Source organism: Fusarium oxysporum, chromosome III (assembly GCF_013085055.1).
Source record: "Fusarium oxysporum Fo47 chromosome III, complete sequence".
In the NCBI taxonomy this organism is placed as follows: Eukaryota; Fungi; Ascomycota; class Sordariomycetes; order Hypocreales; family Nectriaceae; genus Fusarium; species Fusarium oxysporum.
In genome coordinates, this window is record NC_072842.1 from 1,256,914 (window position 1) to 1,282,925 (window position 26,012).

Below are 26,012 nucleotides of genomic sequence, written 5' to 3' on the forward strand. Positions count from 1 at the left end.
TTAATGACGTCAATCCACTATATCTCATAGCCGCATACCTTTACTAGAGGAAGCTGATTCGCTTCCTTTCATCTCAAGTTAAGCGCCAGGACTTCAAATGTCATCCGTTTTATAGCAATAAGTTACCAAAAATAGTAATAGGAGCCTTCTCCCTCACAAACGCTGGCGGCTATATACAATTACTCCAGCATAGCAGCGTCTACACTATTATCATATATTACTCCTCCTCTGGCAGGATTCTCTTCCAGCAACTTAACAACTTCTATCAAATAGAAAGGCATTAGTACCGGTCTACGTACCAGACCTTACCTATACTATTCTTCCCAGACCAGTCTCAACTTTCAACCATCTCTCTAAGTCTGACCAACTTCACCTAAATCTTTCCTGGCTTTAAACCATGTCAGCCTTGTCTAAGCTGCCCAAAAACCCCCAAGACTGGGCTCAAATAGCACAGCAGCATTCAGTCATCGACTCATCAATCCACGATCTCACTGACTTAAACTCGGGATCGCAAGTAGAAACAAAGCAATTTCTTCTGCTTCAAGCAGTATAGAAAGGCCATCGTGCCCTTAAGTTCAGGAATGATTATAGGGACCATGATTAGATCAGCAGAGATGTGCTTAAGAAGGCTACCTCCTACTTAGGTACGCCGAAGTCCTAGACGAGATACATAGAGTCCTTTAGCCCAGACAATAAGAAGATCTCAGAGGGAACATTTGCGATGGTCCAGTACTATCAGCGTCTGTCTATACAGCCAAGACAGAAGCCCTCTGATGAAGAAATAGACCTTTCGTCACCCAAGGTTGCTTTCAGTCCTCGGGTAACGCGGAGTCAAGTAGCTCGACGGTACCAGGGATCCACATCACGACCAGAGACGCCTTCTCGTCCCCCCAAGGAAGATATGTCAATGGATGAGCACTTTGGTAATCTGGATCTCGATTCAGACACATCCAGCCTTAATTCAGACCCGCTGGGCCCGCTCTCGTACCACTCGCCCCTCTCTGGAGAAGTCGGAAAGCAATACCCGAGTATTGAGGACGAACAAATCGTTAATACCGCTTTGGTTCTGTTCCTCAACGCCCTCACGCTTCACTTCGATTATGCCCAGGGGGCGTGAACCATCTATCGAAAGACCTTCGTGGTCAAGGCCTCGGCAACCAAGGTGTACGAGGCACGTGTGGATGGCCTGTTGCGGGTCAAGGACAGAACCTGTGCTATCGTCGAAGTCGAGCCCTCATCAGGTACGAGTCGGAAAAAACCCTCGACAAGATTCGTATGCAAGAAACGGCTCAGATGGCGGCTTGGGTAGCGCAGGATCCCCCTGTGCTGAAGAAGCCCAACACCAAATTTAGACGTCTCCTCGTCTCTCAGGACCATGGCGAAGTTTACCTCATCATTGCCACTTTTGATTACCAGTACGTTGAGTACATTTGTGCACTAGGGACTGGTAGCAGAGGAAAGGGAAGCACACATCCGTTTCTCGAGATGCGTGAGTACGGCCCGTTTGAAGTAAAAAGTCCCGAGCAGATGGAGCAACTAGGAATAATCTTGCTGGGTGCTTCGATTCAGGGAGGCTTGTGGGACATGTTCAAACTTAGACTATACCATCATGGCGTGTCTTAATGCTGCATGAATTTACTTATCATTTGTGAGCCGCTTGCTCTTTTCTCCTCGCCTCTCGTTCTTCTTCTTATCCAAGAACTCCTCCAGATCAACATGAATTCTTAGACCTTTCGAAGTCATGGTCTCAAAGATACCCTTCAGTTCCGAAGAATCCATCTCTCTATTCAAAGTGAGGAAAGCCTCCATCATGACATCCTTAGACCAGGGGCAATGCCTCAAGGCCCTGAACAATATATCCTTAGCTTTTGGTCGTAACTCTCTATGTGAGCTGCAGAATCTGATAAAATGTATCCATAAAAATGTGTTGAACTTGCAAGTGTCGCTCGATACGGCGTGCTCGAAAGCTGCTTTCGTTGTGTTGACGTTTCCCCGTTCGATTTCGTGATGGACGGCGAAAATTCGACTGCTCAGGCAATCTTGAGCTGGAGTCAAGGCTGTTTCATGCAGAAGCGTTCTTGTTTCGTCGATGACGCGAAGACTGGAGTCGGCCCATTCGAAAAGTGACAAGAATATGGTGTTCCTCGGGAAGTACACCAGGAACTGTTTCAGCTGCTCAAGCAGATATGCACGACGGAAAGGTCTTGGCTTTGTTAGTAATCATGTCTGACAATCTTTGAATTAGGACTCACCCTCGGGTTGCGTGCAAGTATAATAGCCCCGACGCAAACTGCAATAATCGCTCATGAGCGCGAGATGCTTGGTAGCCTCGAGACTTGAACTCGAGAGACATTCGGTGCACCGTCTCTATCGCAGCCGAAATACTTCCTTGTGATGCCGACATTGGTTCTGTGCAGCTCTCAGAAGTCAAGTACGACAACAGGACTAAGCACTCGGTAAGAGTACTCGCATCCTCGAGGTTCGCGCCAGAAATAAAGTCACTCGTTAGAGACGAGAAAGTTCGGTGGGCTTTGAGAATATGTGTTGATGATACTTCAGGAGTTTCAGCCGACCTTCGAAGAGCATCGTCTACAGAAGAGCATAATCTTCGAACTGCTAGCTGTTTATCACCCCCCTGAAGTTCCATCCACGACCAAGTTCTCCAAAGAGCAAACACATCTGCTGATGGTGACTTCTGCAGGAACTGGTCAGCATGGCGACGAGTCAAAATCGGAGAAGACAGATTACTCACCGACGCGAGCTCAGTTGCTGATGATACGACCTTGGATGCAACTTCGTGATTTTCATTTGCATACTCAGCAATAGCGTATGCTCGGTAAAGACCAAGGTTAGTCGGATAGCGCTTTAGTAAAGTCTTTGCCGCTTTCTTGCTAGAGCCATCTTGAACCTGAGACAACGCCAAATGGTATGTGGCTAAACCCCCAAAGTTGGCATTGTGAACCAGTTGCTTCGTTGCGTTGACCATAAATCCAAGTTCAACGTCATTCTTTCTATTCCTTAAGGGTAGATAGGAGAACCATTCTGACTGAGGAAAAAGGACGTCGAGCGTTTCCGAGACGCAAAGAGGGTTCTGGCGGAAAGAAGGGGGCTTCCTCTGGATCTCAGTCGGATCCTCGTCTCCCGATAATCGCGTGGGAGCACTCGACTCCATGTGTAATGTGAAAACTGCAAGGAACTGATCATGGTACGCCTCATCGGTCCAGTGGTCAGACCAGAATGTTGGGGGGGATCCCTGGAATATCAGAAATGCGTCCAGCACTTGCTCCTGCACAGCAGGCAGGATACTTTTTGGAACGAAAAAGAGAAGAGGCTCGATGTCAGAGAACATCACCACTCTAAATGGGTCGTCTTCTGTTCCTTCATCCATGGTTCTAGCCGGAATTCGAGCCTTATCAGCTTGTGAGCTCTCTAGGGTTGCCCATCGTTTGTAGTCATCTCGGGACTGGTATTCGGGCCCTTTGATATCTTGTAGTGGTTCGGGAGCATCGCCTACTCCACCATCTGCTACAAATTTCGCCCAACCTTGAGCGTCTGCTTCTCCTATCCTCGGGACTTCGCTCTCCCAGAAGTCACGAAGTGATTCGAAGGCGGCACTCTGGTCATCCAGTTGCGTGGGTCGGAAGAAGTTGAGCTCCAGAAAAGCCTGCCAAGCTGCGACTGCAAGCTCCTTATAACCAGAGTCATGGATGAACCTGGTAAGTCTCAGAAAGACATAGATAGCTTCCTTCAAGTCTTCGGGCTCAATGCTCACTTGTGATCGAGACATAACATGTCGTATTCTATCCAGGTGCATTTGCTTGAGGGTGTCAAAATGGAAAGCAGAAATGTTAGACATGGCAAAATCAAGATGCGTCTTCCACAGAGTGAAGCTCTTATCCTCATCCTCACGCAAATCAAGCCACTTCTTGGCGGCGACTTTGCTATTCCACACTTTCATACCTTCCCGCATGAGAGGAATCAGCACCCGAATGCGATCTTGGTGATTTGATACATTAGACAAGGCTGATTCAAGCATGTGCAGCTTGATCTCCGCAATACTGTGCACCTCAGCCTCAAGTGCCTTGTGATCAACATCCTCGCCTGCTCTCAAGAGAGCATCTTGGTGGTTTGCCAGCTCGAGCCATGCATCTATATCATCTGGCTGGTCTTTGGCACGTCTCGAGAGCTGAATTGACTTCCACTTCAGAGGATTATTCTGATCGAGATTAATATCGTCTGCAGCCGCATCTGACTCGGATTCCAAGTCGCTGTCATCGTATCGACGTGGTTTCGCTTTTCCCTCTATGGATCGATAAGTCGGCTGTTCCTCATCTTCTGAAGAATCAGAGGCTTGATGCAATTGTTTGCGCTTCTTAGATGAGCTTAGTGCCAAAAAGTCTCCGTCTTCTTCACCTTGACCATCATTCTCTTGCTTCCTGACTCTCAACGGTGTAGGTCTTACACGCCAGTTTCTGGAGCGCAGACCATCCCTATCTTTCAAGGCATATGAACCTTCACCAGGCATACGTAGACTGAACTGATCTCTTGGTCCATCGCGGTGAATCACAAGACGACCCCGTGTGCCCAGGACCTTTCCATATCCATCACGATAGTAAACAGGAACCTGAGAACGGTCAAGACCTCCGTAGCGAATGATTAAGGGATCACCTTTGGTGTCAATGGTGTACAGACGCGATGCATCGTCACTGCTGCGTGTAACTTTGGTAAGCGGGCGGTGCTCAAGTGCTTCAAAATGACCAGTTCGCGATTTCTCACGATGTCGGTCGTGAGAGTCTGTGCGATGCTTTTTTGACCGGTGATGGTCGTGATGTGAATCAGAATGGTGATGACTTCGTTTCCTCCTGGAATCTCGCTCGCGTTCTCGCTCTCGCCCCTCGTCCTTAGCGCTAGAGCTTGTGGGCGTGTCCTTATCCTTATCCTGGCCTTTTGGTTTGAAAGAAGAAAATTTGGGTGCCTTCAAGTCGGAAGTCTCGGATTTTGGCTTAAAAGATGCAAATTTAGGTACCGTAGACTTGGTGTCCTCATCCTTGCTGGACATTGTGCTGATAGGTCGACAGAGTTTTCGTCATATCCCCATTATTGTGATTTGTAGCTTGTGTGAGGGTAGGCAAGGATTTGTGAGTCTCGTTGTCGAAAGGAAGGTTGATGATAAGGTCAACAGAAACAAAATACAAATATCTTGTAAGTTGACTGCGAGAGTGAATGTGAGAGAGCGCATCAGCCTCGACTTTCAGCCACAGCGAAATGAAATACAGTGCGATATTAGTTTTGATACTATTAATTATCGGCCTTAATAAGTCCCTCCTCTAATGGTATATAATTCCCTGCAACTCATCGTCAGATCGTTTGTTAGCAGATTCAGAACTGCTACTACATTTCATTCCATGAAAAATAGTTCTCGTCTCGTTCTCATCGGGTACCTGAAAGAATCATCACAGAGGGCACGATCTTAAACTGAGCGTCAGCAACCCCTGAATTAATCCCATCCATGTCCGTCTTACAGTCCAAGCAATCCAATCGCACGAAAGCGAAAAGCAAAGCTAATAATTGATCTGATTGCAATCATCCAATGTGTCAACCCTAGGGACAGGTTGTCCATCCTATAAGCCAGGGGCTGCATCATGTCAAACTGCCATTAGAAGCATCCATTCAATTGAACTCCACTGGAGTGAGGGTGGGAGCTGTGTAGGTCGTCAAAACCTTCTAGGAAAATGGAGGATCGAAAGCTGAACGGCCTGTGGCGTCCACGTTCGGGGACCTAAATAAGCGGAGATGAAACTGTATCTTAGCGGACTTAGCAGGGGCTGCATTACAGCTTAAAAACTCCCTGCTTTCTGCCCCTCGCTAGCTACAAGTTTATCTACACTCCCGTCCCTCTCTCGGCATGGATCTCTCCCCAACGACACTCGTCACTTACATTGCTATCTCTGCCGTGACTCTTGTTGTCGGTTGGTTCATCATGGGCTTCTTTGGCGGTAACAAATTCCCCGTCGAGGGCAAAGTATGTCTCCTCATGAGACGTCTTATGATCAGTCCCTTTCTAACACAGCACGGCTAACAATGCCTTTAGACAGTCCTCATCACCGGTGCATCCGAAGGCATGGGTCTCAGCGCAGCCACTCAATTGTCTGCGAAGGGCGCAAATATTGTTCTCGTCTCTCGAAGCGCCAGTAAACTCGAAGCTGCTCTTTTCACCGTCAAGGTCCGCTGCCATTCTTCTATCTGCTTGTACAGTTACATGCTGACTTGAACCTAGGCCGCAGCCAAGAACCCCCAAACCCAACGCTTCCACTACATCACCGCCGACGTCTCTGCCGAATCATACGCCAAACCTCTCCTCGAGGAACTCATCAGCTGGAACAATGGCCAAGCCCCCGATATCGTCTGGACCATCGCTGGATTCTCCTTCCCCGAATTGTTCGTCGATATGGAAATGAAGTCAATGCGACAGCACATGGACGTCAATTTCTGGGGCACAGCTGAGATGGCACATGCCGCTATGCGCGAGTGGCTCGCTGTAGACAAGCCTGTCGGAAAGGAGCCCAAGCACCTCATCATGACTGGAAGTGTCTGTGCCTGCTACTCTCCTCCAGGATACACTCCCTACACTCCCTCTAAGTATGCCATGCGAGGTCTGGCCGAATGTATCCAGCAAGAAGTTATGCTGTATCCTCAGAATGTTCAAGTCCACCTAGTTTTGCCTGGCACCATTCTCTCTCCTGGTAATGTCCGCGAGAACGAGCATAAGCCCGAGATCACCAAGACCATTGAGAAGGACGATCCCAAGCAAACCCCAGATGAAGTTGCTGCGGCAGCAATCAAGGGTCTGGAAGCTGGACAGCACCATATTACTGTAAACTTCCTTGGTTCACTCATCAAGTGGGCATCTTTTGGTGGCACTCCCAAGAACAGCTTCGTTGATGTTCTTGGAGCTCTGCTTGCTACAATTGTGTGGATCTTTGTTCGCCCTATTCTTGACCACCAGATCAAGAGTCACGCAAAGAAGTACGGCCACCCAAGTTTGTACAACAAGAAATCCTCAAGCGCTTAATAATGCATTGTCGGGTTCCAAAAAATCCAAGTAATGATTAGAGATACCCATTTAATAATAATAACCAAACCTGCTATGCTTTTCTGATATCTATGTATGTGGTGGTATCTATCAATATCTATAGTCCCCGTTTATACGCCGCTCCATTTACCAAACTTGGTATATGACTTGAACATTTCCTTTACAATAGCACGTCCGCTTCCGTCCATGGCGTCGTTCAGAATCTTCCTCACCTCAGGGGGTGTAATATCAAAGATGGAGTTCATGGCCGGCTCAAGAGCATCTCTCACTCGGCGGGGCACATCAGCTTCAAGTTGTAACTTGACGTACTGCATCATGACAAGGTACATATGTCGTCCAGCTGAACGCTTTGCCGCATCTGTAGCTGAGTCAAGAGAACTCTGGTGCTGAGATCGAGATACAGCACCGGCTGTTGGCTCGCAGATAAGAGTAACAAGACGGGCATAGCGATGAGCCTTTGTCTCGTGTGAGCTTTGGCTTAAGGTATCAGTAGTACTGTGGTTGACAATGAGGTTACGGAGAAGAGCCTGCATTGCTGACAAGAGAAGGTGGTGGTGACCTTCAAGCCGGAGACGGTGTTTCTTGATGATAACTTCCATCAAATTGCACAACAGTGCAAAGGGTACTCTTTCATTGGACACTTGTTCGTCAAGCGGCTTCGTTGACAGGCTCAAGTCAGAGATGGTGTTGAGCACCAACTCGATGTTCCATTGGGTCATTGACTGGGGCTTCTTCTCCAGGAGTGTGCAGAGAATACGACACACTCGGGCACAAACGGACTGGCTCTTGAGCGTCAACAGGGTCGAGGTCAGCTCACTGTGGGCGGTCGCTAGGTCAAAGCCGGAGCTTTTCCCTTGTAGATCAGGGCATGCTACTCTGTGTTAGTTGACAAAACTTCAATGGCTTCAATTGTCTTACCTAGGAGCTGGTTCACAACGGTATAGATAGCCGATGCTTGACCATCCGAGTCCGAACCTTGCACAAACACATGAATGAGGTCCCTCAAGTACGCCATCTTAGCGGGAGTATCCATCTCCTTTGTGACCGAAGCAACATTGCTCTGGAAGAAAGGCTCGCGAAGTTCCTGTGGTACCTGGCTGATGCTGTAAAACGTTATTGGTCGGGGTTCTTCCAAATGCGTTGAGAAGTATGTCCTGAGGAACGTTTGTATTTGCCATCCGCGGAGATCTCCTGCCGCCATGGCTGCATGGCTGCTCCTTTCCGCCTTTCTTATGTCCGATTCCTTTAGCTTGGAAGCCCCTGAAAGACTCTCAAGCGACTCTGCGGCATCGACCGCAGCAAGAAGCCTGAGGTCGGCAATGACATTGTGAGTCTCAAATGCCTTCTTCGTTTTCAAAAAGTAGCCAGTCGCTGAAATTACACATTTTCCTAACGCATCCTTTGCAGCATCAGACACTGTGCTTAGCTCAGGATGACTGGCGAAGTTTGGTGACTTTCCAACCTCTGTGATTAACGTTTTCAATAGGGTCATGCGGAAAGGCGACAAATCCCCAGCTTCTTCACAGTCAGAAATGAAACTGCGGCTCTCCTCGAAATATTTGTTACTTCGCTCGTCCAAATGCTCCGCCATCTGTCGAACAGTGGCCGCCGCCATCATATAATATGCTTCGATCAGATCGGTCAAAGTGCCGTCTTGTGTAGGTGTTGAGCTAGAGATGTCTGACATGGCATCCGCAACATCAACTAGATGAGAGAATTCCATTCCTTCGTAGAAAGTCGCTCGGCCCATCAATTTAGTGGACAGTCCGAGGATGTATCTCCATCCCTCGATCGATACCCGTTTTGTCGTCTTTGCTCTGTGGGCGTTCAGCAATTCCATGATACGTTCCCTCTGGGGTCGAGTAAAGGCATCTGTATGAGTACTGCTCAAGCTCCGGATCCAGGCCTGGCTGCCCTCCGCGGGCCATCGCTTCTCCTTTCCATCCTCTTCCAACGACTTGATCAATCGGTCGATAAGGTCGCCAGCGACTTTGACTGTGTTCATGTTGTTTTCGTTCTCAAGTAGAGATGCCCAAATGTCCCTCAACTCAGCAACTTCACTACCAGGTAGAGATAACGCATTTTGTAGTGCTTGTGGGAGGCTGGCTTTGGTGCCATAAACAAATCGACTTAAACGACCAAAACCCCGTAAAAACCATGCCAAGTAATGCTCTGGGGCTGCTTCTTCAAGGAAAGCTGGCTTAGGATCATGCTGTAAGAATGATGAAAGGCCTCTACCCTTAAGGGACTTTGATGAGAGCAGGTCCTTTGATAGTCGAGTAGTGAAAGCATCCACCAGGCTTGCAGGCTCGTTGATCAGTGCGTCATCGGGGCTCATGGAAACCCAGGCTTGACAACAGCATTTGAAGGCTTCATACGCCTCCTTAGACTCAAGAGGTGACTCGGACAAGATCTTGGTCAGTTGTCCTCGGACAGAGGCCCAAATTTCAGCTCGTGACTCAGGGGTCACCCAAGAAATGGTCTTTGACACAACTCCCCACTTCAGTGCTGTCAAGGTGGACGACGTCTTTTTCACTTGGCTCACCAAACCAAATAGCTTACTGCCAACAGCATCCACGTACGTCTCGCTTTGAATGCCCTGAGCAATGGAGTCCAAGAAGAGGCAGAGTGCCCTGGAGTGCAATTTCTCTCCCTTTACCCATTCCAATACCTCCAGAAGCTGCTGTGGTGACATCTCCTTTTCAATCAAGCTCTCGAATGGAGTCTTTCCATGCTGCCCTTGGCCAACCTGAAGCCATGGCGAGGTAGTCTTAGTCTTCTGCTTCTCGACCTTACAAAGCTGCTGAAACCACAACTTCAAGAACCCAGCAAAATCTCGTCCAGTTCGGTGTACTTGAGCGATGGCTTGAATGATCTTTGAAACTGATTCTAGATCCTCTTGTTTAAGCTCTGAGGAGATGCTTCGCTCGCAGGCGGTCTCTAGCAGGCTTTCGCCTTCAGGGAGCTTGAACACATCAAAATCACAACCAGCAATGACCGCGGTTAAATGCCAGTTTGTGCTGTCCTCCTGTAGAGCATACTCTCGGCAAACAGAACGCAGATCATTTGTGTCGATCGACATCGACTTTTCAGCCGCTCGCTCCAGAACAACCTGCACAAGCTTATCTCGGTTCTCTCGTCCTCTTAGCGAGCCTTCCACAACTTTGAAGATCTGCTTCATCCAGTCGATATTTCCTTTCCGTAACCTTCCTTCACTAAGAGCATCTGTCACACTTGAAGCTAAGAAGTACAGCGCAGGAGCTGCTGTATCAAGATTTTTCTCGGCTGCGTGAAGTGCTCTGGCGACGGGTTCCATATCTTGTCGGTTAATGAAGGCGGCTCGGGCGGGGAGTATCAGATTGCGATGCATGAGCTTTTCCAAATCGATTGTCCATTTCGTCCGTAAGGGCTCTCGTGTAGCCCTGTCGTGTGATCCATCGATACCCTCTAGTTTGCTGAAGATGGCTGCGGATGGTGTGAATAGCTGTGCTGCGACCTCCAGTGTATCATCGGTTCCTTGCAAGTGAAAATCCCAAATGGATGATATCGTCTCCATCCACGATTCCCTTCCTTCTTGCTCTTCATCGCTAGTAAGCGCAACATTGCACAGCGTTAGGGACAATGATGTCAAGGTCGCAGCGTCAGCCGCTGAGGTACAGAACAGAGATCGGATATGCTCTGCACCGATCTTGTCGTGGGATGATTGCGTGGCAGATGAACGAAGTCGGTCCAGTAATGTCTTCAGGGCACTGAGCAAAGCATCTCCACTCATAAGACACCCTTCGGCATCTCGTAGAGCTTCCAAGTCGAAGCTCTTTGTTGGCGACCGCTTTCTCTTGGAGGAGCTGGATGATGAATTCGTAGCTGGTTGTGAGATATCTTTCAAAGTTTGCTGCAGCACTGCAATGAATCGTCTATCGGCAAGAGACTTTGCGAGCGAGAATAGAGGAATGCGCTGAAAGACGCATTCAAGGATAGTCCAGGTCAAGGGCCAGCGTCGCAAAGTTTCAGCATGTTTTGATGCGCCATTCATCGACTTTAGCAGCCATCGCAAGCTGCTCTCCTCTGCAGCATGGAATTGGCTATCTGCTGATACCGTCAAACTCTTCCATAGTTTTTCGAGATTCTTTCCATCTTCGCCCGGACCGTTTTGGTCAAGACCTCTCACAGTCTTAATCAGGTCCATCTTTTGCTGTAGCACGTGTAAGCATTCACAATCGGGAAGCACGTAGTAAGAGAGATACATACCAGAGTTGAAGAATTTTCTTGTGAGGAACCTTCCGCCATTTTCACGTCCATAGCGACAGTTTTACAAAGGAATGATTAAAAAAATGGTTGAGAAAAGAAGCTATACAAACCTCGATCTTTGAATGCGCCCCGCGACTTTTCCTGAGTTCCACCCAAAATTTCCTAAATTCTGCCATAACGCTAAACCGTTACCGGCTCACCATTCTCACCGCCTACAGCCCGGCTCTTGTCACCCGGCTTGTTCCATATTCAAGCTTGACATCACGTCCATAGATAAAGCTCGTTGCAGCTCTTGATTTCGCTCGTCACGACCGATTGCACGACCTAAGTATGCCAATTCCTTTTGTTCTATTAATCTTCGATCATTGAAACTGACGCGATACATCACAGTTCAAAATGGCCGATTCCACTGTCGCCCGTCCTCCTCCCAGCGCCATTTCCCGGCCGCTTAGCGAGTCTCTTCTCAATGAGAAGGTAATCACGAGACCCGAATACTTCAAACGCTTTCTTTACAAAGTTTCAGTACTGACTTAACTCAGTGGGATCGCTGCCTCTCCAACCTCCTCGTCAAGTCCTCCCTCGGTCTCGGTTTCGGTGTCGTCTTCTCCGTCCTTCTGTTCAAGCGAAGAGCATGGCCCGCATTCGTTGGTGTCGGCTTCGGTGCTGGCCGTGCCTATGAGGAGTGCAACTTCAGCCTGAAGCAGGCTGCGCGAGAACTTAAGAAGCAATCCGCATAAGGTATTACAGTGGTGGGCGCCAATAAAGAGAGACGAGCCGTTTATTTTGTACCAGCAACAAACACACCAGAAAATGGCGATGTGTTAAGGGATGACACAGGGAACTTTGCCGCGGGCTTCACGGAGAGCCAATGTCAGAGTAGGATGGGTTTTTCAGATTCAATAGAGGTATCATGTACAACAACCTGCCATTCCTGACCTTTCACCAGTCTTCATCCTCGTTGTCCCTGTAGTCTACAACAAGGGGCTGTCCCACTGTTGCGCCTCCTCATATGTTGCTGCGTTCATCGTTGGTCGAATCTGCCTTCTCTGTGTCCCCATAGCGTCCTCGTCCCTTCTTGTTGCGGACAGCGGGGAGTCCAGGTACTCAAAGCAGCTCTCACAGTCTGTGACTAATTCTGAGCTATTCGTGGAGAATCTCAGTAACTGGTCAATGCTAAATCTTCGCGCTCCGCTTGTGTTTGTGTTTTCCAGCCGGCTCCTTGAGGGGGTTGTAAGTAATGATAGGTTGCGTTTTAGGTTAATCAGCTCCAAGCGGAGCTCTTCAGCCAAAGACTGGCTTCGCCTTCGGACACTCTTGATGAATGAAGCCTCATGGTCATGATATGTTCCATCTCCTTGATCTGCCTGGTGCAACATATTCCAGTGCGTCTCACGCTGTCCGTTCTTAGCATCTCGAGTCCCTCGAGGTGTTCTGTACCCGGCGCCAATTACGATGAAGACAGCGAGGAACAAGACGAGTACGAAGACCACAATGGCGATGAGTATGATTTCCAACCTAGCCGAGTCAACAGATCGCTTAGCGTCGGGCATCCTTCTTCCCAGCTCAAAACAGCTGGAGTCGCGCAATGCTGGCTACACGGCAGACGATCCGGTTCCAGGCCGTACGGATCCGGGCGGAACTGACGGCTCGTTGAAGGTAGGGTTAAGCGAAGAGGAGGTAATCTTTGCTTTCGATCGTTTTAGTGATGCACAGGAATTTGGGTGTAGTGTACAATGGGTGGAGTGCATAGAAAGGTAGGTAGGTAAAATTAGGAGCAGGAGAACCGTGGAGATTTGATATCCATCTAGCATACCTAGGCATATTCATAATTGCGATCTAAGTCAAGCATTAAGTTCCATTCTTAAAACTCCCTCAGACAAGGCCTCAGTACCTAGAATCGGCAGGTCGCACTTGTAGTCGTACCTTCGTTGTGCCCTTAGGAACAACCATCCGGGAAATCACGACCTCTGAGCGTACGAACCCATACACAACATACGCTGTTTTCTTTCTCCAAACCAACTCCAACAAAACAAACTCACTTGTAACTCAATATCCTGCGGTCATCGACACACCGTTCTTCTGAGCGTCATCATAATGAACGATAAGCAATTGGTATGTCTCATATCCTGCTTCATGGTTACAGAACTTGTGCATAGGCATTGACAGCAAGCTCTAATAACCAAGCCTCTTTCTTGCACAGATTATGAACTGATTCTCTCAAAAACACCCGATATGCCTTTACAACAGTGTTACCGCGCTCGTACGATCAACGTCCTCAATTTCGAACTCTTTACTTTAATCCTCCGCCACAACGGCGGCATTCAGAGCTCTATTCGTCGCGGCATATTCCACTGTTCTCTGTTCTAGCTTCTCGAGTCTCGAGTCATACTGTTGGGATACACCATAGTATGATGTTGGTCTGCACAAGCCCTGTCAGAGCACACAGCGCGGTTTGCTATTACGCATAATATGCACAAGAAAAATGGCTGAAGGCAACAGTACCGTGCAATGTATCATCTATGAAAGCAAATAAAGCAAGTTACAGAAATGAAGGATTGACCACCGCCCCAGTCTTCGATATCTCCTCATCAATCTGGCCGTCACTCCACTCCCTTCGTATACTCCGTATCAGGCCATCGCGGTTCCTCCTCTACGCTATGGATTGTAATATAGTACCCAATGCATAGCGAATGGCTAGGAAATTACTTTCCATTACCTGTAGGTTTGTATTAGCAATATGCCCAATCGGAGAAACACTGATTCTGCAGCATGAACAAGTATTCGCTGCAGCGATACCATGACACGGCGGAAGGCGTTCAACCACATAATATGTGAGCCATTATCCAGGACACCGCGGGACAAGCAAGAGAAAACAGGAAGAAATCTTCAACTCACCGGGGTCCCTGGGCCAGGGGCTGGGAGTGGGAGGAGGAGGCGGAGGTGTTCTCCCAAAGTTGGCGCAAACAACGTGTTCGGTAGAAACAGCCATGGTTGCTTCAATGATGTTTGTTGGAGAAATTTGAAGGGGCTTTGACTTTGTGTTAAAGAGAACTTGCGGGAAGTGAATGCAGAAGCCAAGTTTGTTTACAGTTGTGTACAAATTGTCTTGATGAGTTGGGAAGAAGAGAAGCAATCCACGGGGTAAATCCAGCCTCTTATACTTGACTTGTGTTGGACAAACACATTGCCTCCATCATTAGTTTGTCAGAAGAAGTTCAACAACAATAAGACTGTCCTGACGAAGTATCAAAGAGGACCTCGGGGCGCTACAAGCTGTACAACCCCCTAAAATGAAGCGATCCATTGTTGCTCAAGGTTGTTCCTTTGCGCCATGTTGTCGTCAGCTTTCCACTTCGACTACATTCGCCGAATGTAAGTGACCGCTTGCTTAACCTCTAAAGCAAGAAGACAAGACAAGGCCGTACTGTAAGTCGACGCTCCGTTGCCTATTGTGGAAACAGCTGTTGTTGGACAAGACACGGTTCAGGAGTCAAAGATATCCGAATATGGATTCTGTGTATATACTGACGGGAACTGTAGGACAGCGAGGCCAGTTCGAGAGCAGTGAAACGGTTTCGATGTCCAGTTATAAACTCGTATTCCTGTTCAAGTTGACTGAATTTCGTGTTCAAGAGCCACCATCAAGGCATAGCCGAGTTGACCCTAAACTGGAACAACTCGATCTCAACCCTAAGCTTGGCGATGTCCTCAGACTAATGTCATTCCGCAGGCATAGTTGGACTCTGTCCAACCCTATGTCGAGTTCTCTTGCTTCGTCAATGGGTTCACGTTGCGCAAACCATGTAACGCTCGCGGCACGAAGAGATGGATTCTGTGCGCAGGGGTTTGGCCATCAACCTTTGCTTTGAGAAGAAGTGCAGGTACAAGGGTAACGTGGAGGTTGTATTGGATCTATTGAGACAGGATCAAGTATATCGTTAAAAATGATTGGTTCCATGGGGCTGGATCCAACGCTTTTAGAGCGCCTACAGCCGTTTGGACACAGCGACGGATAGCTACAGTTATGGAGCTTAAGCTCCCGAATAATTTACGTCCAGGCTCGTGAGCAATGCGTATCTTGTGGCCAGTCGGAGAGCTGGTTTGAGGTATGTACTTCTCGAATGAACCATGCCGGCTGAAGATAACCTTAGGCAGACATCATGTGGCCGACACTAAAAGCAGCGAGGCACAGGAGACACAAAAATGTGGTGGTTCCGGGATCAACAAGTGCCTGGTTTTGATCCTTCAAGGCGCAGGATCTTCGACACACAATACACGAAGGTCCTATACCAGTCTCGTTTGAGATTATGCATTTGCTGTGTGGCGGCAAGAGTTCAGTTGATAGATGAATAAATAAATAAATAATTGACGTATCGGAGCTTCTGCCGGGTCGGAGAGACAATTGAAACGTGTCTCTTGACGCAGTATAACAGCAAAAGATGACCTGTCCCTCTTGCACTGAATATGACCGACTCCGAGTGTAAAGACATCGAGGCCGGTTGATTTTATCGTGCGTAAAAAGTGTAAAGAGGAGAGAAGAGAAAAAGTCAACAGCGATTTCACGACCGGGACAAGGTATAGCTTAGCTCCAGCACAGGCTTGTCTCGTGTCACGTGCATTGTGGACCTGGGTCCCCCTACCACGACCTACCTCTTTAAAAACTCTTCGCCTCACATTAATTCAATCCCAACTTCTACAACAACGCCTCTTTTTTTTTGTTTGGCCTCAGCTTCGCCTCTCCGAGGTTCAAAGGCAACTTTTGCCATTTCCGATGTGTTATCCTCGGATTCAATTCCTCTTGCTCTCACTCGCTCACGGTCAACGCCGATGAAGCGCCCGTTCTGTGTTCAGTTCTCATCAAGTCTCAGTTTCGGACTTGACATTCATGCAAATGCAGTCCTCCCCGAAAGCTGTTGAACGCCCTAGTGACGAGACACTGCTCTGAGCAAAAGAGCTAAAAAGGGTCCGCGTTTGACAGTTTGTTTTTCGAGGCTGGTTTGGTGTGACGATGTCTCACTGTAGCTACTGCTCATACTTTGCTTTACGACTTACCTATCTCTACAGCATTTTCTTTCATTGTTCTTCAAGTCCGCTCAGCGGCACCCACGAATTGCCTACACCTCGCGCTTTCAATGCGCATGTGTGTCAACTTTATTTTTATCGTTCGTAGTGGGAGATTAAAACCACGGTCTAGACAACCGGTCCGCTCCACCCTGGTACCATAGAAGCAGTGTGGCATCAGGACTAAAATCGGGCAAACATATCTAAACTACCTTGCCTATTCAACGTGAACAAATGTCTTGTATTTTCACATGTTTTTGAGTGACGAGTGACTCGAGGCAGGACGTCGGACGCTGCACGAAGTATCGGCGTTACACGCAATGTCTTGCCCGTCATGAGAAATATTGTTGGCTCATGTTATGTAATGTCATGCCATGCCATGCTGAGCATATTGATACTACCATAAGCTTTGAACGAAACAATGCTCTCTCGAGCTCACTCTGAGACGCTCTGTTACTCTGCACATGCACGCATATAGCTCTTTCAGCCTCGTGTGCCGTCTGCGTGTCCCCTCGGTCATATCATTCAAGAAATCTAATGCCCAGTACAAGATGTTCGTGTCCCATTAACCGTTATACCAAGCAAAGCCTCGCATGCGCCATGTCTCTCAAAGCAACGTTGATCGCCATATTTCGCCGTTCTGTCAGCACATGTCTCGGACAAATAGCCTTCGTTCAGACAAGGTCCTCGAAAATGCTTCTCTCGTCCTGGAACGATATGAGAAACCTGGCCACGAGGCGCCCTGTGTACAATGTCTGCGGATCCATAGGGAAAGGATGAGTCGACGTGTTGGGTATCATGTCGGTGGCTGCTAGAAACTGCAACTCTTGCCCTGAGGTGAAACAGACAATAATTAGCTTTTGTGACTCTTTCCAGAACAATACTTGTCAGTCCGTTAGCAGGGTCTGAGGTCGCACTTACAGCTGTCGCCGAACAATAGTTCTCGCAGTTGAGCCGAGAACCTCACAGCCGGTCCGTCCAGCTCGCCCTTTTCGGCAAAGCTGCTGTCAAGCACGGGGTTGAAACCTTTCGAGTTGGCCTCCTTGCTGTGTGTCTGATAGACTTGGTGGAACTGGTAAGCGAACTGCTTGAAAGGCATGTTCTCGACCTCGGCACAGGTATTTAGCGCAAGGCTTCTTTCGTACTCCGGTCTAGCGCAGTTCCTCATGTTGATTTCGTTCTGCGCGAGCACAAACGTGTCAGCTGCCGTCTCTACAGCCTCCATGAAGAGGCAGAGGACGAGAAAGGCGGCGGTGCAGGGTGCCCACTCGCGTCGGGACTTCGGCTTGAGAGATCGGTTGAAGAGCTCGAATAGTGATTGCACCTCACGATGCATCAGCTCGTCTACGATGGACTTGATCTGTCGTGCGAGGACTCGTGGGGTGACATAATTGGGGCCCTGCTCGATCATACCGACGGATCGGAGGGAGTCGGTCGTCTGCTGAGTGAGGCAGAGCTGTCTTGTCATGATGTAATGCATACAGTAGATCGACAAGGCACGCTTGACCATAAGGGACTATAGTATGACTGTCAGCTCGGTTAATGATACGTTTCGCAAAGTTTCACTCACCTCAGTCTCGTCAGCATACTCCTTGACGATCCGCAGCAGTTTTGCCGGCAGATATGTGCTTGTGATGCTGTCTGTGACTTGGGCGACAAATTCTGGCTCGTTCAGGAGGTCTTGGATGTATCTCTTGGTCCGTTTCCTGAGGTTATCCCTCTCCGCGGACTTCTCAAGGTCGATACCAAGGTTGGCTGCCTTGTTGGCCCTCAGCTCAACCTTGTTCTGTCCCAAGTTGTGTAGCTGCCAATGATTCTGCACCTCGGCGTTGGTAGGGGTGAAGAATTTGGCTTGTATGGCCAAAACCGTGCTGAATCGCGGTCCCGAGAATAGTTCAACAGAGCACACCTGCTCTACCCCCTGAATATGGAAACCAGCAATGTTCTCCTTAGTGAACTTGGCCATCTCTTTGCTTTCCAGATGACCGCGAATGTATACCGGAAATAAAATGGTTACGAAGTCACTGAACTGCCAGCAGACAACTTGAGGAACTTGAACCATTAGTTTCTTGCAGCTCTTGCACGGACGTTCCAGGTCGCATTTGACCTTGCGACTGTGGCAGCAGAAGCAAGCACCCTGTCTTCTAACTTGCAGCGCATTCTCCTTTGTGGCATTTGCCAAAGGTCCTTTACGTCCTCGTTGACTTGTCCGGTTCATGGCCTCAAAGCACTCGAACGGGTTTTCGCGACCAGCATGGGCTGAGATGGAGTTAGGAGTTACAATGACAAACTTGCCAGATTGCTCTGCCTTCTTCTTCTTCTCGACCTTTCCGACCTTCACCTTTCGAATCGGTATCGACATCGGAGACTTGCTACCGCTGGGGCTTGCTTTTGAACTGTTCATCGAGCTCGGAGAGTAATTGCTCACGGGTGATGGAGAGTTGTTGAAGTCATCCATGATGAAGATAGCATCATTGCCCCTTGTGTTCGTAGGGTTCCATGGCGGAACATTGGGATCCGACTGTAGTGGCTGTTGCATGTTAAAGTTGACTTGGGGTACTTGCACCTGTTCGTTCGAGTCTATCGAGAACATGTCGGCTGTGAAGTTTTGCATGAGAGCCATGTCTGCAGCAGCATCAGTACCCTGCCCTTGAGGGGAGGCCGTCCTCCGCTTCGGCATACCATTCAAGCCCTGAGGTTGGAATTGGTTCGTATTTTGCTGTGAGAAAAGATACTGCTGTGGTGTCAAGAAGTCTTGCGGTTGAGTGAATCCGCCGTCTGTTGTGGAAGCAAATATGTCCGTGTTGGTATTGCTTGCTTGAGGCTGGAATGAAGAGGCATTGGCAGCAAAGAATGCGCTTGGGTCCATCTCTTCTAGTAATAGGGGAGAAGCAGCTGTTGGCGAAGGTGTGTTTCCAAGCATGAAGGGCGACGAGTTGTTCGCAGAGGTATATGGTGGAGGAGTGTTGCCGGTAGCATAGGGTGAGGGCGTATTGCCTGGCATGAATGGAGATGGTGTTCCGTGGACATTTCCAACCATGGCGAAGCTTCCTAGACTTCCACTAGCAGGATCAGAAAGAAAACCGATGGATGACGGGCCAGATCCCGTTGCTGTGTAGTCGATGTACTGCCATGATTCGTCGTCGGGGACAGACTCGAATTCGTAGGAAGATGAGGAGTTCGGTGAAGGCCGGGAGTGTACGGAAGCCATTTTGATAGGTCCTTTACAAGATCAAGAGATATATACTGTCGGTTTGGTAGTTATAACTTGGATTGTAGATATTGCTTGGTGATACCCAGGCCAGAGGTGAGTCGTTAAGGAATAATAGTCCAGGCAATGAGATCGGATGTTTATATGATTAAATCGAGTCCGTTAGATGAGATTGGATACCACTTCTTCCCTCTACTTATGTTGAACCCGCCAAATGTCGTGATTTTGGTCGATATTCAGTGAATCCTAGTTCTCCAAGTTGTGTAGTCGTAAGGCTCCAGTCCACTACTACTTTCACTTTGTCAGCGCGGGAGAGAGCGCAAGATATAAGTCAAGAAAATCGCACTTTTACCAAAGCCAGACCGAAAGAAACAAACAAATAAACAAATAGAAAGAGGAATAAGAGAAGGCAAGTCGTCTGCTTCACTTTTCCCTCTCGGTCAACCTACTCGGACGTCTCAACACTTCCCACGCTAAACCCAAACAGCTACCGAGGCTCTGGTACTTCATCTTCTATGTCGCTTACACCCAATTTTAAGTATCTCGAAGTGCAGGGTAAGGCTTATCGCAACCAGTCATTTATGCACATGCTCGGCTGCACTATTCCCAAACAAGTACTCAGTCAAGTGATGGATTTGTATGTATTTTCGCAGATAGTGCGTCTTCTTTGCTTAAGCTGTCAGGTGGTCAGTAGAACGAGCGAATCTATCATAGAGGTGCGAGCTGTCATTCAAGATCGTACAGCAGCAATGGTAGCATTATCGATCTGTGTCTGTGACTCTCCGATTGGTGTACGATTTTGTGCATCACAGCATGAAGGCCTCAAGCCATTGTATGGTATTGGAGCCTCAATATCAGATGACATGTGGCCTCGGAGGCTTCATCATATTCCAGTGATCTCGATAATACCATGATTCACATGAATATACCATATTGGTTCTGGATGAATCTGAATTGAAGTTCTGACACAGAATGGACACACAATGTTTAGCTACCCTAGGACAAGAAGATGATTCGTGAGCTAGCTACCATGCTATGGATGTAATATAGAACACCTTCATACGTGGTGGGTTTCACTGAAACGGCCAAGAACAATGCCAGATTATACGTACCATATCGGCTCATATTGTATTCGTAATACATGTGGTCTCTGAAACCATGTCTCCATCATCTCGTCACGAAGCGCCCGTCAGCCTCCAAAGACCACGCTTGCTAGATTCCTAACCCTCACTAGGATCACACGCCCAATACATACCCAATGATCAGCAGTGAGAATAGAGTTGAGATGCTTGCTCCCGAGAGGTCATCATCATCACGGCCTTCACCCCCCCAAATCGTAATCCTTGCCAACCCAACCGATGCCCAACACCACCACCTTCACACTCGTCACCCAACGCCACCAACGGTTCGAACGGTTGAAATGACAGGCATGATATGCCATGAATTCTTCGAAGCAGCGCTGATAACTCAAACACACAGTGATTTCATCATCGTGAGTCCTGTCTGTATTGGAGCACTCTTCTTCAAATCGAGTTAAAAAACGATAAGTATAAACATGTGCTAGAAACAAAAAAGCACGAGAAAAAAGCATGACTCGTTCATATGCGAAACAAAATTCCAGAGAAAACAAAGTGCCATAAAATAAACTCCAACACGCTCAGACAATAGCCTCCCAACCAGAAAGACGGTTGCTGGGAAGGGCTGGTGCGAACCTGGCACGCCGCCCCCCTATGACCCCTAGAGAGCATCGTCCGTATATGATAAACATTATCGTCCACAATGTCAAATTGTGCTTGTGGCCCCAAACCCTTTTTGCCTGGGCCACATCCCTGTTTCTGATTCGTGCCGTTGTCGTCACTGGCATCATGCCTCCTGTTCTAGGAGAGCATATAACGTATATCATTAGAGTCAGTCGCTTTGAAGACTCGTGTGCTCAAGCTTGGATTCTTAAGCTCGGTACCGCGCTGCGGCACGATCCTGGATCTGCTTGTCTGTAGAAACGTATAGTCGGTCTAGGTAGTCCATAGCCGACGCATCCTTCAGGATCTTGGCCACCTGAATACCGGCCGAGATCAGCTGAAGGATGTTGCGGTCGTCCTTGAGAGGGCGACTCTGGTGCTTAGCGGCGTGTCTCATCTCGAGTGAGTTCTCGAGGATTGTGACAAACTGCTTGATCTGCCCATTGTAGAGCACTCGCGCTGGGATGCGTCGCTTCGTTGCGAGACGCTTGAGGAGGTAAACCCACTCGGTCCATTCTCGATCCTGAGGTCGCTCAACAGGTCTCATGTCCTGGGTGAGAGGAATCGGGAACTGGTACTTGGCAACGAAATCGTATGCGCATTGCGAAAGACGGTCATTGACCTGGCTCAAAACACTGTCCTGCTCTTGGACATGAAGGTTCGTAGGCAGGTGAGGAAGCTCACGTTCCTGCATAGCAATGACATCGGGAGGTGGTCGCTGCAAGAATTGATGAGGACCGTCAAACTCGTCACGGTTTGAGGGACGTCTTTGCGATCGACCTTTGCCAGATGACTTTGACTTTCCTCCGGGAGCAGAGTTGCTCATCCCATTTTCCAGGGAATAGTCGGACAGGTTAGGCGATGCGATGATATCGTCCACCGAGTCGGTAGGTGAGTATCGATCATGGTTCTCCCAGGACTGAGAGGTTGCTCCCTTGTACGAGCCATGGACGACAGGCTTTCCGTATGATCCTGAAGCAGGACGGGCGCCGTATGATGGAGCAGCGGGATAGGCTGACTCGGGTCGCGACATATGGCCGCCAGTACCAATGGGCAGACCGCCAGCTAGGTTATAGTTGCTAGCTGAGTAGTTGACACTTGAAGCGGCCGATGTTACTAATGAGTCCGAGCTGGTATTGTTCCGAGAAGTACCATACCTTTGTGCTGAGTAAAAGCCATTGTCGAAACTGCCATGTACCGAGGGATCGGTAAATGAACTACCGGTGAATTAGTCAACCATGATCCTTTCATACGTACAGAGACGGTCAGCAGAGGGAGGGAGGAATGCTGTCTCACCTGCGAGTTGGATTCCAGGGACTGTTCGACATTGTTGAAGACTTGTAGGCATGATCTGGTTGTGCCATAGTGTACTGGCTCATCATTGTAAAAACCGCAAATAAGTGTTAATTTTGACAAGACCTGACGAGACTTGCGGCTGATAAAGAAAGAATCCACCGGCGTGAAGAAGCAACAGAATGGATCCACGTTCCCAAGTCCACGCCTTGGGTTCCAATTAAAAAAAAAAAAAAGAGAACAAGACAGACTACCGGTAAACCGATGAATGGAGATGAACACCGGACAGCTTGTACACTATGGGTCCCTTTGGGTCTTGGGGGGTCCCTTGGGCAGTGAATGATCCTGGGCCCGGGTTCCTTTTCTTCCAAAAGACAGGCTGGGCTGGGCTAACTCTCTTCTCCAGGGTCATCCACGACGGTTGACTAGGGTTTCCTTTATTGATGGTGATGAAATTCCCTGGGTCCTGGGTCCTGGGTTCTGGGTCCTCCTGCTGGGCTGGGCTGGGTTGGCGGCTGTACAGTAGAATGTAACTTGTAGGCGGTGTGACCTGTGTGTCCTGTGGTCTGTGGTATGGATGTGGTCCAGGCAGATGGATCACTCTGAGATGGCCGTTTCTAGGAAGAGCAGGAAAAAAAGAAACTAGGTAAACTTCGCGGAATGATAGTGAAGAAGCACTAAGACAGTAGTGCAAGATCCTTGGAGGCGCTTCTGAGCGAACCAGTTGCAAGTGAAGCTGTTGAACAAGCTGATCTGAACCGAACTGGTACAGAATTGAAAGAGAATCTGGAGGAGTGAAGCTCGGAATGGGGACGATTTATGTTCGTCCGTGAGGCTGCAAGGGATGAAGGTAAGGTACAGACAGAGACGGGGACGACGCATGTCATGAAGCGAAACCCTTGTCGTGAGAGATGGATGGCGATGGAAAAAAGCGATGCCCCATTCACTAGTTAGTTAGTCTAGTCGAGTTGAGTAGTGAGTAGCCTGTAGTGTAGTGCGCTGTAGTGGGCAGTGACAGGGACCAGGCGTGAAGCAAGTCAGTGATGAGATGGCCCAAAATCCTTTTTCTGCTAAGATTTGCAGTAGAATTCGCCCCAGAATCCCATTCCTTTATTGTTTTGGAGGGTGTCAATCCGGCGCTTCGGAGGTTGGTTGGTGGGCGATAGTTTGTACCTGAAGAGAGAGTCAATCTAATTAATATCGGCAAATTTCTTGACTTTTTGGATGGCGCAAGCAACCTAACTACCAAGCGAAAAGAACCCACGAGCGAACCCTGTCTCTGATCCAAAGCCAGGGTGGGTGACGTCTTGTGTGCCAGTTTGAGTCGTAACCATTAACATTCAGTATGAAATATCCCACGACGATATTGTGTAGCCAGAGAACCGAATAGAGAGTGGAGAGGTATCGTCAGCGGGAGTACTGATACTGAGTGCCGGGTTACCCCAGAGTGCCTAAGAGAGTCAACCGAAAAAGTCACTGCCTCGGCCTTGACAAATTGAGTGACTGGGTGACCAAGTACATTGGCATTGGGCGCTCAAGCGTTGTTGCCCAAGCAAGCGAGGCGCGTCGGCATCCATCGCTGGCTGACCTCATGAAAGAGTGAAAGAGTGAGTGCTGTATGTACGAACAGGGTAGTACCTGGAACCGTTGAGAAGCGGTCAATCAATATCAACCAACGATGGGACTCGATAGACGGTTAGAGACTAACGTTCAGGTAACTAAAACGTCCAGGTCAGGCACCAAGGCGTGTTGTCTTGCGTATGTAAGTGAACCCGACAGGGCTTCGATTGATGCCCACTGACCACCTCTATCTTGAATCACGGGACGGGAGCCCGAGTGACAATGGGCAATGGATGGTTGGGTATTGGCTTTTGAGTTTGTTTGGGCTCTGTCCCTTGTTTGTTGCCGATCAGGATACTGATACTGTAGCCATACATAACTTGACCCCCACCAACTCATCAATTGACTGCCAGCAGACCACCCTCGGCAAGGCGGAATGTCGAATCTGGGGGTTGATCGTTAACAGGGCGGTTGGTGATTGGGTCTGAGTTGTGAATAGAGGAGCGATATGAACAAAGCCTGACAGCATTTGACGAACTGCGGTCATCATGGACCATCATCATCAGTTACATCCATTACCTGTCTGTGATTCTTGGGTAAATGCCATCTCCTCGCTCAACGAATTACTCCATACCTTCATACATACATAGAACAAGAAGACCTCCTCCGTTCGGAAATGGGCGACACAATGGTCTGACGCTGATGTAAACGCCAACAACTGGCAACGACAGTAGCTACTCCACCAGCCCTGTCGTGGCCCTTGAAGCTCGTGGCATCTCTCGGCAGCTGGCAACGGGACGAAGAAAGGGTCTGCCCGCCTCAACCGGCCGAGTTCAGCTCTGTTGATTGTGAGGCGGATGTACGTATGTACATAGTATGTATCAAGTCTGTGGATCAACGATATCGGATAAATTCTCGGTTCTCGAGTTGACAACTTCAAAGGCTGAGAGACATTACTACATTAGACATTGACCGCCTCGTGGACAGCGGCATCTGTTCACATCGATTCCCCATATTCCATTAGCCGAAGCAGGGCTGTCCACTGGAAAGATGCCAGATCATTAGTTAACATGACATGGGCAAATGCATGTGACCCGATCTGCGGAACCCAAGCCAAATGTTCCATGTCAATTCAATTGTCGCTTGATTGATTGACGCGGAGGAGATGAGGTGGCACAGCCGAAGTGTACGACAATGCCTTTTATCATGCCGACTTTTCTCAGCCACTCAGAATAACCTTATTCTCTCGACGAGTCGGTAATTTCTTTCCTTCTTCCTAAACTTCCTCAGCTTTGCTCAAAACACTCGCCCGTGTCCCTGTCTCACAATCGCTCGCCTTGCTGCTGATCAATATCACCACAGCCTCAATCAGGATTTCGGCCCATCCGCTCGAATTAGCTCAGCTCTGATAAAGACATACTTTGTTCAGCTTGCCTTCTCAATCACTGATAGGCCACTGCATTCCTCAATTCTTTTTCTGGACACGACATGGCGAGCTTCGATTGTTCCACCCATCATCCTCGATACCCTGGACTCATCTAGCCCTAGGCCTTCAACACGAGGTTCACCAGCCTCTCTTATTCCAGATATCTAAGTTAATTTCAGGACACGAGACAACCTCCCTTGCTGAGAAGACAAACTGCGTCATTATCTCTCCTATCTAAGGCTGAACAAGACCGTGTCTCGCGCCGCCGCTTACTAGCACGTGGTCCATGGCTGAAGGAACACGAGCTATTCTCTCGGTACCAGGCGTTCGTCAATGCAGTCTCCCCTGTTGACATCTGGAAAGGCCCAAAATAGACATCGA

At 48.7% G+C, this 26,012-nt stretch overlaps 8 protein-coding genes across 8 annotated transcripts; 3 read left to right on the plus strand and 5 right to left on the minus strand.

Annotated features, from left to right (window-relative positions):
* Nucleotides 1–721: 721 nt before the first annotated feature.
* Nucleotides 722–1,117, plus strand: FOBCDRAFT_198311 (uncharacterized protein; the record flags this gene model as incomplete). The annotated part of the gene is made up of 1 exon (XM_054703738.1): nt 722–1,117. The coding sequence occupies one exon, from the start codon at nt 722–724 to the stop codon at nt 1,115–1,117; it is 396 nt and encodes a 131-aa protein (XP_054559713.1).
* A 518-nt stretch (nt 1,118–1,635) lies between these two features.
* On the minus strand, nt 1,636–5,059 carry FOBCDRAFT_289655 (NRDE-2, necessary for RNA interference-domain-containing protein; the record flags this gene model as incomplete). Its single annotated transcript, XM_059611753.1, has 3 exons — nt 1,636–2,203; nt 2,253–2,695; nt 2,753–5,059. 3 exons carry the CDS (start codon nt 5,057–5,059, stop codon nt 1,636–1,638), a joined length of 3,318 nt encoding a protein of 1,105 aa, XP_059464393.1.
* Nucleotides 5,060–5,874: 815 nt separating this feature from the next.
* FOBCDRAFT_20250 (uncharacterized protein) lies at nt 5,875–7,138 on the plus strand. The gene is made up of 3 exons (XM_031175690.3): nt 5,875–6,022; nt 6,092–6,223; nt 6,278–7,138. The coding sequence occupies exons 1-3, from the start codon at nt 5,906–5,908 to the stop codon at nt 7,070–7,072; spliced, it is 1,044 nt and encodes a 347-aa protein (XP_031046823.2). The 5' UTR covers nt 5,875–5,905; the 3' UTR covers nt 7,073–7,138.
* Nucleotides 7,131–11,415, minus strand: FOBCDRAFT_289658 (Urb2/Npa2 family-domain-containing protein). The gene is made up of 3 exons (XM_031175692.3): nt 11,342–11,415; nt 8,012–11,285; nt 7,131–7,964 (listed from the first exon to the last, which is right to left on the minus strand). The coding sequence occupies exons 1-3, from the start codon at nt 11,390–11,392 to the stop codon at nt 7,204–7,206; spliced, it is 4,086 nt and encodes a 1,361-aa protein (XP_031046825.2). The 5' UTR covers nt 11,393–11,415; the 3' UTR covers nt 7,131–7,203.
* A 188-nt stretch (nt 11,416–11,603) lies between these two features.
* Nucleotides 11,604–12,294, plus strand: FOBCDRAFT_217114 (uncharacterized protein). The gene is made up of 3 exons (XM_031175693.3): nt 11,604–11,669; nt 11,732–11,815; nt 11,881–12,294. The coding sequence occupies exons 2-3, from the start codon at nt 11,738–11,740 to the stop codon at nt 12,076–12,078; spliced, it is 276 nt and encodes a 91-aa protein (XP_031046826.1). The 5' UTR covers nt 11,604–11,669; nt 11,732–11,737; the 3' UTR covers nt 12,079–12,294.
* Nucleotides 12,295–12,312: 18 nt separating this feature from the next.
* FOBCDRAFT_270709 (uncharacterized protein) lies at nt 12,313–12,891 on the minus strand (the record flags this gene model as incomplete). Its single annotated transcript, XM_031175694.2, has 1 exon — nt 12,313–12,891. One exon carries the CDS (start codon nt 12,889–12,891, stop codon nt 12,313–12,315), a length of 579 nt encoding a protein of 192 aa, XP_031046827.2.
* A 4,057-nt stretch (nt 12,892–16,948) lies between these two features.
* FOBCDRAFT_289665 (uncharacterized protein) lies at nt 16,949–19,613 on the minus strand (the record flags this gene model as incomplete). The annotated part of the gene is made up of 4 exons (XM_059611754.1): nt 16,949–17,234; nt 17,324–17,918; nt 17,973–19,027; nt 19,085–19,613. 4 exons carry the CDS (start codon nt 19,611–19,613, stop codon nt 17,077–17,079), a joined length of 2,337 nt encoding a protein of 778 aa, XP_059464394.1. The 3' UTR covers nt 16,949–17,076.
* A 1,762-nt stretch (nt 19,614–21,375) lies between these two features.
* On the minus strand, nt 21,376–22,716 carry FOBCDRAFT_289667 (uncharacterized protein; the record flags this gene model as incomplete). The annotated part of the gene is made up of 2 exons (XM_059611755.1): nt 21,376–22,569; nt 22,649–22,716. The coding sequence occupies 2 exons, from the start codon at nt 22,714–22,716 to the stop codon at nt 21,561–21,563; spliced, it is 1,077 nt and encodes a 358-aa protein (XP_059464395.1). The 3' UTR covers nt 21,376–21,560.
* Nucleotides 22,717–26,012: the final 3,296 nt, after the last annotated feature.